Source organism: Calypte anna, chromosome 5A (assembly GCF_003957555.1).
Source record: "Calypte anna isolate BGI_N300 chromosome 5A, bCalAnn1_v1.p, whole genome shotgun sequence".
NCBI lineage: Eukaryota > Metazoa > Chordata > Aves > Apodiformes > Trochilidae > Calypte > Calypte anna.
Window position 1 is genome coordinate 26,444,320 of NC_044251.1, and position 12,998 is coordinate 26,457,317.

General features: G+C 45.2%; 1 protein-coding gene across 1 annotated transcript; it reads left to right on the forward strand.

Moving 5' to 3' along the window:
- Positions 1-1,644: 1,644 nt before the first annotated feature.
- PSMC1 (proteasome 26S subunit, ATPase 1) lies at positions 1,645-11,984 on the forward strand. Its single transcript, XM_030451774.1, has 11 exons — positions 1,645-1,741; positions 2,465-2,518; positions 3,353-3,449; positions 3,852-3,976; positions 4,620-4,805; positions 5,019-5,147; positions 6,064-6,160; positions 6,308-6,497; positions 7,486-7,637; positions 9,363-9,517; positions 11,670-11,984. Exons 1-11 carry the CDS (start codon positions 1,739-1,741, stop codon positions 11,802-11,804), a joined length of 1,323 nt encoding a protein of 440 aa, XP_030307634.1. The 5' UTR covers positions 1,645-1,738; the 3' UTR covers positions 11,805-11,984.
- The last annotated feature ends 1,014 nt before the right edge of the window (positions 11,985-12,998 follow it).

The window sequence follows — 12,998 nt, forward strand, 5'->3', positions numbered from 1 at the left end:
AATATATGTTTATTTTGTTGGAACAAAATGCACGGCAGCTCATGCTACAGGTGGAGAACCAGCACCAGTAGCACTCTGAAAACATGAGCTGCATTACTCAGCATACTGGTCCAGACATGGGCTCACTAGAAGATCCTTCCACTGATGTTGTAAACAGCAGCTTTGTTTCCTGCCCATACCTCAGGCTGCCCTCCTGAGCTTTAAAGCTGCTGTTCTCCAGTGTTCACTCAACTTATTCTGCTATACCAGGCTGCACATTAAAAGCAGAGTGTGCTGTACGGGCAAGGCTAAATTGTGACTGATGGATTCTTCATGAAAGCATATTTTAAATCGCTCATATTTTAAATAGGATCACTGCCCAGGAAGGCATAGAAAGCAGGCAAGAGCTGAAAGAGCTGCACTCTTCACCATTTCCCCTAGGGGCACAACAGAACCAGAATGTTTTGATCTTTCCAGGAAAACCCATCTCCTAGTGGTTAAGTACTTGTGCTTAAGGGAGGTAACATGAACTTTCCCAGCATATTCGGAGGTTTTAGTATCATTGCTATGAATATTAACATTGTGGCAGCTGACTATTAGGAGCTTCGATACGTATCATGAGCTTCTTGTGCTGATGTGAAGTGTAAGGATAACTGAGAAATCTCAGTGAAAAATGCTCTGCTTTTCTCTAGGTTTCTGTGTAGAAGGCAGCTTTACACTTTTGAAGCCAAAGCTGCTTTTACCAGACTGTTGAAAATGTCTTCTCCAATTAACCATTAAAAGGTTAAGGTGAAAAGCGTTGTTAAGGTGAAAAGCGCTACTCATCCGAAATGGGATTCAAAAGCTGTTGCAACTTAAGCAGAAGTTGAAATGTGACCACAAGGTACCTGCAGTGAAGCATAGAACTTTTTCCCCAGTGATGAGTTAGTTCCTCACGCTCAAGAGGACAAACTGGATACAATTTAGAAGAAAACAAGTCAGACGGCTGTCACTTGTAGGGCCGCACAAGCAACAACCATTTCGAAACCAGAATTAAGGGCATTTCAAAGGCACGTCAAAACTCCCGCAGCCGCCCCGCTCGGTGCCCGCCAGGGTCTCCGCGGCTGCCGCTCAGCCCAGCGCTGGTGGCACGGAGCCCTCTGCTGCTCACTGCCGAACTGACACCCGAACCGGCACCGCAGCACCCAGGGGCGCTCACCGAACGAGACCGCGCGGCTACGCGGGGAAAACGCGTAAGGACTGACGCCGGGGCGAGAGGGGCGGGGCTGGGCCGGGCTGGGATGAGCCGGGCCGAGCCGGGCCAGGCCGGGCCGGGTGGGCAGGGCAGGGAAGGGCAGGGAAGGGCAGGGCGGAGCGGGGCAGGGTAGAGCGGGGCAGGGTAGGGTAGAGCAGAGCAGAGCAGGGCAGGGCAGGGCAGGGCAGGGCAGGGCAGGGCAGGGCAGGGCAGGGCAGGGCAGGGCGGGGCGGGGCGGGGCGGGGCGGGGCGGGGCGGGGCGGGGCGGGGCGGGTTGGGTTGGGGGGTGAGGGTGTGCCCGAGGTCGGGGCAGCTGAGGGGACTCCCAGCTCCCGACACGCAACAGCGGCCGCGCGCCGCGGCGGAGTCACGTGACAGCCGCCTCTTCAGCCGCGCTCTGTAACCCTTGGTCCCGCCCGCACAGCCGGCCGCATTTGGCCCTTACCGTGTCCCGTAGTGACGCAACCGCCGCGTCCCTGGTCGGGTACCGTCGAGGCGGTACTTCCGGTGCGGCGCCGAGGCAGGATGGTGAGACAGCGGACCGGCACCGGGAGTGGGACCGGGACTGGGGCGGCAGGAGCGCGGCCCTGCGGCAGGAGGGCTTTGTTGGGGGCACAGAGTGGCGCGAGGCGGGGCCTCCTCAGGCATCCCGCCGACGACGACCGAGGTTTTGCGGAGTCACCACCGGCACGGGGCCTCTAGGCCGCTTCCGCCGGGCGGCAGCGCGGGGAGCGCGACCGGTTCAGCTGAGGCCGGGCAGGGTTGTGAGCCGGGGCGGGAGGCTGCCCTCAGTCCTCTCTACAGCGCTGTAGGAAGAAGGTGTTCGTATAGGCGTGGGTCTGCAGGGCCGCGTCTGCCGGCAGCACTGCGGGGCAGTGGCGGGGCCGTGCTGAGGGCAGGGGTGGTCGGTTCTGCCGGCGAGGGGACGGGCAGGTAAATTGCCTTACGGGAGGGAACTGGAGGACACGGCGTTTCGTGTGCTGGTGAATTTACACCTGCAAGGAGTGAGCTCACACTACCGTGTGTCAGGACAGCGAATGCCCTGCAAGGGCAAAACACCCAATAAACGTGTCCTTCCCGGGCTTCTCTTTGGTCACTGACTTCTGACAGTTCATTGGAGTATAAGTTCTCTCCTTAGAGAGGTGAAATATAACTATTTGTTTATATATAACTTCCTGTGGGTTTTAAGATTCGTAGTAATGTACTTATATTTGGTTGTTTTGTGGTTGTGTTGTTTGTTTTTTTTCTTAGGGTCAAAGTCAGAGTGGTGGGCATGGTCCTGGTGGTGGCAAGAAGGACGACAAGGTAACTGAAAATAAAACAAATGTTTTTACTTAGAGGATGAACTACAGGTGTACTACTAGAGTGTGGCTGCAGAAGGCTTTATTTTAACTTTTTTTTTTTTTCATTCTTGTGCTCAACTGCATAAAATTACTGTCTTGCTTGTTTTGGTGAAATGTTTTCTCTCATGGGTGCACACTGGAGAAAACTGGTTGCTGTTCAGAAACAGAAAAGGGGGCTAAACTGTAAAGATAAATTTGATTATTTGGTAGTAGTAATTTATTTTAAAAAAGAATGTAAATCTGTCTGGGTTAGGAAAGACTAAAGCTGTCACCTGAGTAACTGCTTTTGGTTTGAGAATTACATCAAACATTTTGAAAATGACTGCATGAGGCTCTTGCCCATTTCTTGGACCTTTCAAAGCCTTTCTGGTTTTCTTTGGCAATGGGAGTTTGATGTACACAGGAGGCAGTGTCTGAAGTGGCGAACTGAGTGCATGTGACCTGTTGATTGAAATGCAACAGAAATCTTCTGGTTCAGTACTTTTCTTATCCTTCCATCTATGGGTTTTATTTTTTTATTTAATTTAGGATTTAGCCTTCTGTATTCACTAAAAACTGGCACAAATTGTAATTTTCAAAAGGGATGTAAAATAAGCAGAATAATTTTCTTAACTTGCCTGAAAAACAGGAGTATTGCTCACTGTAGGCTTTCTGCTAAATATCATGGAGTTGTGTTATGTAGCCATCCAGCTTAGGCACAGAGACTGACAGTGAGCTCAGCCTGACAGCTGTGTGTATTTGTTTCTTTGTTCATGTCCTGATTTATCTTTTTCATGGACTTATTTTTGTGAATAAGGATAAGAAGAAGAAATATGAACCTCCAGTGCCAACCAGAGTGGGCAAAAAGAAGAAGAAAACGAAGGGACCAGATGCTGCCAGCAAACTCCCCCTGGGTAAGCATCCTGCCTGCCCCAGGAGTCCTGTGGGCTCTGCTCTTCCAGCAGTGCAGAGCTGCCCTCTCCCTGAGAGCTGGCTGCATGCAGGTCACAGGTGATTAAACAGAAGGCCAAATGTAAGTTTATTTCAAATAAACGTAAAATAAGATTGTTAGGCAAGATGCAGCCCATGAATTCCTGGCTGAGAGGGAGAAAAATTGAAGTGAGAACGTAGGAGAAACCTTATCTTTAAAAAGGTTTTTTACCTAGAATTACAATGGAACACATAAAATGATGGCTGCTGCTGATACAGAAATTATTGTCAGAAAATAAAGCAGAGTTTGCAGGAACAAATTAGTGAGTAGTTGGTACCATGTGAAACTTGGTCTAAAATGTTGTGATTTCTACTTTGGATTACAGTGACTCCTCACACACAGTGTAGACTCAAATTGTTGAAACTGGAGAGAATTAAAGATTATCTCTTAATGGAGGAAGAATTTATCAGGAATCAAGAACAGATGAAACCTTTGGAAGAAAAACAAGAGGTGAGCTTCCAGTGAACTGTTACTGCTAACATTACAATAAGTGCTCTAAAGTAAACTGCTTCATACAAAAGGAGTGGAAATAAAGTGGCAGGAGGTGCAAGTCAGTACAAATATATTATGTATAGTACATACATAGTACAATTCTTCATTAAATCTCAGTTACTGTCCAGAAAACAGATTTTTTTTCTGGTCTTTTCATAGTTACAGTTCAAACGTAGGTTACTACAGATGAGGCTACAGTGTTTTTTGTTTCTTAGTGGTCTGTGAAAGAGCAGCTCACAGATACCCATCAATAGAGAAAGAGAGAACATTCTAGCTATGCACATCATTGTAGTAGTGTCTGAGTGGGATAAGTCTAAATAACAGTGGATTTTGTTATTTGCCTGTGCTTTTATGCCTTTTAGAGCAACAAAACAGGAGCAAAGACTGGTTCTGTTCTGTGTGGTGTGACCTGTTGAGCCAGGGTTGTACAAGAATAAGATAACTTGTCTTTAAAGGGCTGGAAGATGAATCTCCCAAATATGCAGGCAGCTTTTAACCATGTTGTACTGCAGCTTAGGGTAACAGAAAAATGGTCCCAGCCCACACATACCTGAGTGTGCTTGTTGCCTTGAGGTGTTTCATGGACTCTTCTTGTCAACAGGAAGAAAGATCCAAAGTGGATGATCTGAGGGGAACACCAATGTCTGTGGGCACCTTGGAGGAGATCATTGATGATAACCATGCTATTGTGTCCACATCAGTGGGATCTGAGCACTATGTCAGTATTCTGTCTTTTGTGGACAAGGATCTGCTGGAGCCAGGCTGCTCTGTATTGCTGAACCATAAGGTGAGTTGCTTTTACAAAACAGTACAAGTTCTTACACTGGTTTTTACTGTTCTTTTTTTTCTGAGGATCTGAGGATCACAGGATCATCAGGTCTGAGACCTAATTGCTGAATAGACAGGCATTTGGTTTAGGGTTGAGCTTGTGTTAATAGTGCTGCTTGCTTTTTTTGGTTTGATGCTTGAATTGATGCTTGAATCTCAATGCTTGAATTAGGTTCATGCTGTGATAGGAGTCCTGATGGATGACACAGACCCTTTAGTTACCGTGATGAAAGTGGAGAAGGCTCCTCAGGAAACATATGCTGACATTGGTGGCCTGGACAACCAGATCCAAGAAATCAAGGTATTCAGATGTCCCAGTTTATGCTATTAAGCAAGGTAGCACCTGGCTGCTGTGCTGGGAACTAGGCAGTGTAACTGCCTCTGCATAGGGAGTTCTTTTCTACCCAGGTAGGGCATTTCTGTGTCTGATTTTGCTTGGCAAACTCATGGACTGACATCTCGAGTGGGCAGATACTGTGCACACAGAAACCTTGCTCAGTTGCTGAGAAATCTGTAGAGCCCTGAGCTCCTAAAATCTGTGCAATAACTTATTATTTTGCAACATGTCAGGTTATTGACTGTCGAAATGTAATGGTTAAATTGTAAAAAAGTGCAGAATTTAGTTTGAGTGTCTGATGCTCTGCAGTCTAAGGATTTGGGTTGTTCTGACTTGTTTTCGTTTTGCGTGTTTGTTGTTGGGTTGGGGTTTTCATGTTTGGTTTTTGGGTTGTGTTCTTTCACTAACAGCAGAACCCTATCTGAACCCTGGCAAAAGTCAACCTTTTTCCTTTGCGTAGGCATCCAAAATCACAAATGTTCTTAAAATATTTATCTGTAGTATCTGGTGGAAGGCATCCTGTCATAAAAGGTACCCCCACCCCAAGGCCCTCCAGTGAGTGTCTGGGGATCAGGAACTCAGCATGATGAATTTAGGTTGAAGGAGGTGGAGCACTCACTGCTTCTCTTCCACAAGTGGAAACAACAGGAAGAGCTGTTCAGATAGGGTGGCTGTCTGCCCTGGAGGCAGCAGAGACACTTTATTTTCAAGGTCCATCATTAAATCAGTTAAGCTCTTTTTGCTTTCATTACTTTTTTTTCATTACTTTTTTAAAAGTAATTTTTAAATTACTTTTTTAAATCTCAAGATTCCCCTGAGAGCATTGGAGGAGAGCACTCACTCTTTATAACAGCTCAGGTTTGTTTTTCTGGTGTTGCAGGAGTCTGTGGAGCTTCCTCTCACCCACCCTGAATATTACGAAGAGATGGGTATAAAACCCCCCAAAGGAGTCATTCTCTACGGCCCCCCTGGCACAGGTATCTCACAGTCCTGTAACTGCTGAGCAGCGTGAGTGAAAGGCACGGGGCTTGCTGGGGGGAAGGGAGCCAAGGCTCTCACCAGGTCTGTGTGACTGTTTTGTTAAAGCACTTCCTAGTTACAGGATTTCTTTCCAACTAAACTAGGTAAAACTTTACTGGCTAAAGCAGTGGCAAACCAAACCTCAGCAACCTTCCTGAGAGTGGTTGGTTCAGAACTTATACAGAAATACCTGGGGGATGGCCCAAAGCTGGTGCGTGAGCTGTTCCGGGTGGCTGAGGAGCACGCTCCCTCCATTGTCTTCATTGATGAGATCGATGCCATTGGCACAAAGAGGTACTGTGTTCTCACTTCACACACAAGTATTCTCAAGGAATATAAAAGGTTTAATAGAAACTTCTTTTGCAGCCATATTGCTATTTGGTTTCTTAGCTCTGGTATCATTTTCATAATGATCTTTCTGATGTTAGCATTTTTAAAAGTAAAACTTCAAATAACTTATTTGAAACTAAAACACACCACAGACTTTTCTTATTAAATCCTAGAATGTCAGGTTGGGAGGGACCCAAGGATCATCTGGTCCGACCCTTCTGATATTGTATGATATGTCCCAGCACCCCACTGAGCTGAGACTTAAAACTTCCCAAAGTGGGGGAATCCACCACTTCCCCTGGGAGGCCATTCCAATTTCTGGCTGTGCTCATAGTGAAAAATTTTCCTCTTGTGTTCACTCAAAATCTCCCCATGGGCAACTTGTGCCTATTACCCCTCATTTTGTCCATGTGACTCCTTGTAAAAAGGGAGTCTGCCTCTTCTTTGTAGCCCCCCTTTAAGTACTGGAACATGGTAATAAGGTCTCCCCTAAGCCTTCTCTTCTCAAGAACAAACCCAGTCTTCTCAGCCTCTCCTTGTATGGCAGGTGCTCCAGTCCTGTGATAGATGTGACCAGAGACTGAACCTCTGTTCTCTTGCTGCCTGGTAGTATCTCTACATAGAATGTCTTAAACAGAGAGACAAAGTGAAACAAACAAGGGAAACAAAATGAAAAGGGACATATTTGCTTCATGTGATTGCTGTGAATTTCCACAGCTACAGGAATAGTTCAGTGCCTGTTTACTTACCCAGATGTCACAATAGGATTCTGTAAACCCAGTTCTTGTTTCCTAAGGGATAATATTAATTTTTTTAAAAAAATGTTATAGCTGTTAAAAAAACAAAGAAAAAAACCAAAAAAACCCACCAGTTTTGTTCATGTTTGTGGCAGTTACGTGAAGTATGTTCTAAAATTTGCATAGTGCTTCTTCTGACTGTTGTTTTCTTAAAGGTATGACTCAAACTCAGGTGGTGAGAGAGAGATCCAGCGTACAATGCTGGAGCTGCTGAACCAACTGGATGGGTTTGACTCTCGGGGGGATGTTAAAGTTATCATGGCTACAAACAGAATAGAAACGCTTGACCCAGCTTTAATTAGGCCAGGTAAGAGACTTTCTGCCATATATGCTGAAGTTACTTTTCTTGTGAAAGGACTTGACATAACACATCAAACCTGGGCTGGTAAAAACATCAAAAGTTACTCGTTTGTCTTTATTCACCATCCCATCTGTGTTGGTGGATCTGCTAGAATTAGAACCCGTTCACGAGTTTCCAAACTATGGAAGAGAAGAAATGTGTTAGTTCAGTTCTCTTAGATATGCATAAACAACTTGAGTGTTCTGTTGTGTTAGGATGGCACAGCTACTGATTGTTTTGGCAGGCTGTAGTGCACCAGGTGCATTTCATTAATGTCTTCAGCCCCTGGGTGAGGTGTGGGGCAACACCACTTGTGCTTCATAGGTGAGAACTTCAGCCTAAACACTGAGAGGCTGTATGCTGATGAAAGGAAACCAGTCTGCTTCCTTACTGGCCTGGTGTGCTCCTGTCATTCAGGGGATGAGACAGGGAGAAGTATTATCTTATTTTGACATAGTTATTGCATGTCCAGTCAAGAGCTGAAACAGGTACAAGCAGCATTTTTAAATGGCAACTAAAAGTTTACTAAATCATAATACGTCTGTGGGGTCTGGTAAATCAGAAGTTGGAAAGCAACATGTAGATCAAAGGAAAAAGCTAGGCCTCCTGTCAGTGTCCTGAAGTAAACCTTTTAATTAAGTTGTAAATATATGCCCTCTGAAGTAACAGGGTAAGATAGGGAGGGAAGAGAACCTAAGATGAATTTGTCAGATTACTGCTCTGAACAGTCACTGCACTGTATGGGCCCAAGAAGTTTAGAAAACACTTCCAAAGTATCAAGGTGTTGAGGTGTGTTAAAACTGGTTTTGTGACCATCTTAGCCTTATCCCTCCAAATCAAAAGCAATGCTGTTAGAGTACAGAGGGGGAAATACTATACCAAAAGACAAGCTAAGATGTTCTAAAATTTGTTGGAAGGAAACTTCCTACACCTGTCTGGTATTTAGATTATAACTATTGTCTGAGCAACGAGAGCACTTCTGACAGCTCCATAGACTGATTTACCAGTGTGTGAAAAATACCCCATGTGGCACCATCAACTCCGTTTTGAAGAGATACTGTAACACTAAAGAAAACCAGGAGTGAGCTGGAGATGGAAAATACCTTTTAAAAGATTGTGCATTAAGTTTGGAACAATGAGTACCAGCACATCCAAAATTATTACTGACATAAAGGAAGCATCTGGTAGGGACTTTCAACAGAACATCTTATGCAAAACCTTCCTTCCTCAGTTTGGTTTAACTGTACTACACAAAGGAGGAAGAGTTCTTCAGTTTGCCACAGTGATTTATTTTGTGTGCCTGTGTGGCAGTTCTGAGCTAACTGTGTAGTACCAGAGCAGGATAAAATTTCTGACAAGAAAATAGGGATTTGATTAATTGCGTTCTGTGGTACAACAAATTGTCTTTTGTGTTAACACAACTCAAGGAAGCTACAGTTTTTCATGTTTCCCAGTGGAGGTGTCTTTTACCTGCACTGACACGGGCTTTTTCAGCAGCATGGGATCATTCAGCTCTAGCAGCTCCCTGCTCATTACAGACAGAACAGTCTGATCTCACTTTCTACTCCTAGACATGACTGATTGTGCAATTAAAGAGCAGTTACTGTCAGTCTAACCTTGAAATGTTATTCCTGCTCAGCTTCCAGTGGCTGTGTGCAAAAAAAACATTTGATTTTTTTTTCTCTTGCACAGGACGTATTGATAGGAAAATCGAGTTCCCCCTACCTGATGAAAAGACCAAGAAACGAATCTTTCAGATTCACACAAGCAGGATGACTCTGGCAGATGATGTGACTTTGGATGAGCTGATTATGGCAAAAGATGATCTCAGCGGTGCGGATATCAAGGTCTGTACATCACCCCTCATGCTACAAAATGGAAATCGGGTTTCACTGTATCCAAAAGCACTGTTGAAACTTGTTTCATATCCTGTGGCTAACTACGGAGGGACAGTAGGATGGCTTAAAAGTATCTTTTGAGTGCCACATACTCAGCTTTACAAATGGGAAACAACAAAACTGTATCTTACCAGGTAGCTCGTGTTGATAGGAGTACATGTCTGTGTTAAATGTGTATGAAATTGTAGAAGTAGCAAAGTGGAAATCAGAAGTGGAATGTGAAATCCCTCACAAACATGCAAAACATCTTAAACATTACTTAAGATAGTCTCTAAAAATGCTTTTTACCCTGTGCTATGTTGCAAGCAGACAAAAATGCAACTGTAGATTAGGAAGCTTCAGTCATATATAGAATCATAGAATGGATTGAGTTGGAAGGGACCTTAAAGATCATCAAGATCCAACACCCTTGGATGGGCAGGGACACCTCCCACTAGACCAGGTTGCTCAAGGCCTCATCCAACCTGGCCTTGAACACTGCCAGGAAAGGGGCATCAACAACCTCCCTGGGAAACCTGTTCCTGTGTATTACTACCCTCATGGTGAAGATTTTTTTCCTAATATCTGACCTAAGTCTATTCTCTTTGAGTTTTATTGCTACCCTCCTTGGTGAAAAGCCCCCCCCCCTGCTTTCCTGTAGGTCCCCTTCATATACTGCAAGGCCATTATAAGGTCCCCCCAGAGAGGTCCCCCCAGACCCTTCTTTTCTCTAGGCTGCATGGCCCCAGCTCTCTCAGCCTGTATTCATAGCAGAGGTGCTCCAGTCCTCTGATCACTCTGTGGCTCTTCTCTGGCCCCTCTCAGGTCTGTATCTTTCCTGGGCAGGGGGCTCCAAAGCTGTACACAGTATTCCAGGTGGGGTCTCATAAGAGCAGAGCAGAGGGGCACCATTCTTCACCTGCCTCCCCTTGGAACACTGAACCATTGACCACAACTCCTGAGTGCCACTATCCAACCAATTACTTACCCACTGAGTGGTCCATTTGTCAAATCCATGTTTAGTCAGTTTGGAGTCCAGGATTTTGTGGGGGACAGTGCACAAATCCAGGCAGATGATGTCAGGTGCTTTGCCTCTGTCCTCTATCTCTGTAGCCTTGTTGTAGGCCATCAAATTGCTCAGGCATGATTTGCCCTTAGTGAAATCATGTTGTCTGTCACCAATCACCTTGTTTTCTAAGTGCCCCAGATTTTCCAGATGGATCTGTTCCATCATCTTGCCAGGCACAGAGGTGAAACTGACCAGCCTGTAGCTCCCCTTTTTAGAAACCCCCCTTTCTCCTTTTTAGAAACAGGGGCTATATTACCTTTTTTTCAGTCAGTGGGAACCTCACCAGGCTACAGTAACCTCTCAAATATTATGGACAGAAGCTTAGCAGCTGCATCCCCCATCTCCTTCAGGACTTGTCGATGGACCCCATCACATCCCATAGACTTGTGCTCCTTTAGGTTCTTCAGAAGGTCATGAACCTGTTCTACAGTGGGGGTTGATTCATTCTCAGTCCCTGCTTTCACCTGTTGTGGCCTTTGCAGTGAGGCTGGAGCACTTGCTTGAGAATGATGCAAAGAAGTCATTGAGAACCTCAGCCTTCTCACTATCCTGTGAAGCCAGTTGTCCCACTTTCTTTAGGAGAGGGCTTACATTTATTTTCCTTGGTTGTCCTTTCATCCCCAAGATACCTATAGGAGCTTTTCTTACTGCTCTTGACATCCCTTTACATAGTCTGATTTTCTAAAGTAGATGGTGCCCTTTCTAGAGTTAGCACTAATGAGCTTAACCAAGCACGACATTGCAGAAGGGTAACACAGTCCTCTGCTACAGAGCTGGATGCAGCTGTTCCTTGCAGGAGGGAGAAGCTTTTTTATGAAGCTGCCTTTCTGTCACAGAAGCATTACTCTGACTACAGAGGGACGTGCTCATCTGGCCTTACCCAGATTGTGCTGCATGATTCCGTGATGCTGAACTCAAGCACGTACATTTTGTAACCACTCTTCACTTCTGATACAGTCAAGTCAGAGCAGTGTGAAAATGCTGCTGTCTGCTGAGGTGTGGCTGGACGGGGCTGCACAGAGCCATAACTTAGTCTTGCTTTGTGTGTTGCAGGCAATTTGTACAGAAGCTGGGCTGATGGCTTTGCGGGAACGGCGCATGAAAGTGACAAACGAAGACTTCAAGAAGTCTAAAGAGAATGTTCTCTATAAGAAGCAGGAGGGAACCCCTGAAGGACTCTATCTTTAAGTCACCTGTCTCTTGGGGGACTGTCAGGAACTCTTTCCATGGTTAAGATGAGAATCTTGTGTAAAACCACACAGGGTAGGTCATTTTCATTCATGAGGAGAGTCAGTCCTGGTGGATTGGGGTTTTGCGGTCAGTGTAATACTTCATTTCCCAATAAAACATTTATTTGAATTGAACTGTTTTGGTGGCAAAGACCTGCTATGTTCATGGGAGTGCCTGCTGCTTTAGACAGGCTTATTTTTAACAAAAAGTGCTAGTGCCATGAGTGTGCTTGTCTTGGTGATCCAACCACACTGCTGCCACACCACTCTGTAGTGCAAGGAGCACATAAACAGGTTCTCAGCCTGTCAGTCCATGTGGCAGGCTCTTACAGCTACTCTGATGGCTGCTGTCCATGGTAAGAAGTAATTACTTTATCTCTTTTTAGGGGCTAACAAGGATGTTGTAAGTCACTTTTGAGTCCCTCAGGGCCCTAAGCCATCTGTACATGAAAAACACAGCCTTTTAAGAAGCACCCATCTCTAGATAGCACATGAGCTTACAAGCAAGTAAGCTGGACACTCGTTGATACTCTTAGTTTAAAGATCTAAACATGTTAAAGAGTTTATAGATTTGTTTTTCCCAAGAGGGTTGCAGTTCATTATATAAATGTGCCTGCCTGCCTGACTCACCAGTTAGAGACAGGACCAGTTAGAAGGCCCCAGCACAGTAAGAGGTTCTACAGCTCTCCAGCAGAGCGTGCCATTAAGACACAGGCACCAACCAGCCCAGGTGCCAGAGGTACAGACAGGGCTTGTCATGCTGCAGACATCCAGAGAAATTCAAGTCATCTGCTTAGCATTCTGCAGTGTAATCTTAAAATTAATTCTTCCCCCCTGAACAAATCTCTTGGCTGCAGCTCCATCCCCATAGGAGTTAGATTGCTATTCTGCTAAGTGGTAGCGATGCATACACTGCTTATTAATTCTGTATGGTGACCTTCTGTGAAGCAACTATTAAATGATTTACAAATGCTGTATATGTGATTTTTTTAAAGTTTCTATAAACTTCCTTATACAGACCACAGTTAAGCAAGGAGCAGTCTTTGTTCAGGAAACTTTCTGAAGGAGCAGATGCTGGCAAGAACAGACATTTTTGAGTCACACACACACACAGCAATCCCTTTCATAACTGCCTGTGCTGTAACAACAATGG

Coding starts and splice junctions, on each gene's coding strand:
- PSMC1 (XM_030451774.1), top strand. Junction 4,806..5,018: donor CTGTATTGCTGAACCATAAG/GTGAGTTGCTTT, acceptor TGCTTGAATTAG/GTTCATGCTGTGATAGGAGT. Junction 6,498..7,485: donor GATGCCATTGGCACAAAGAG/GTACTGTGTTCT, acceptor GTTTTCTTAAAG/GTATGACTCAAACTCAGGTG.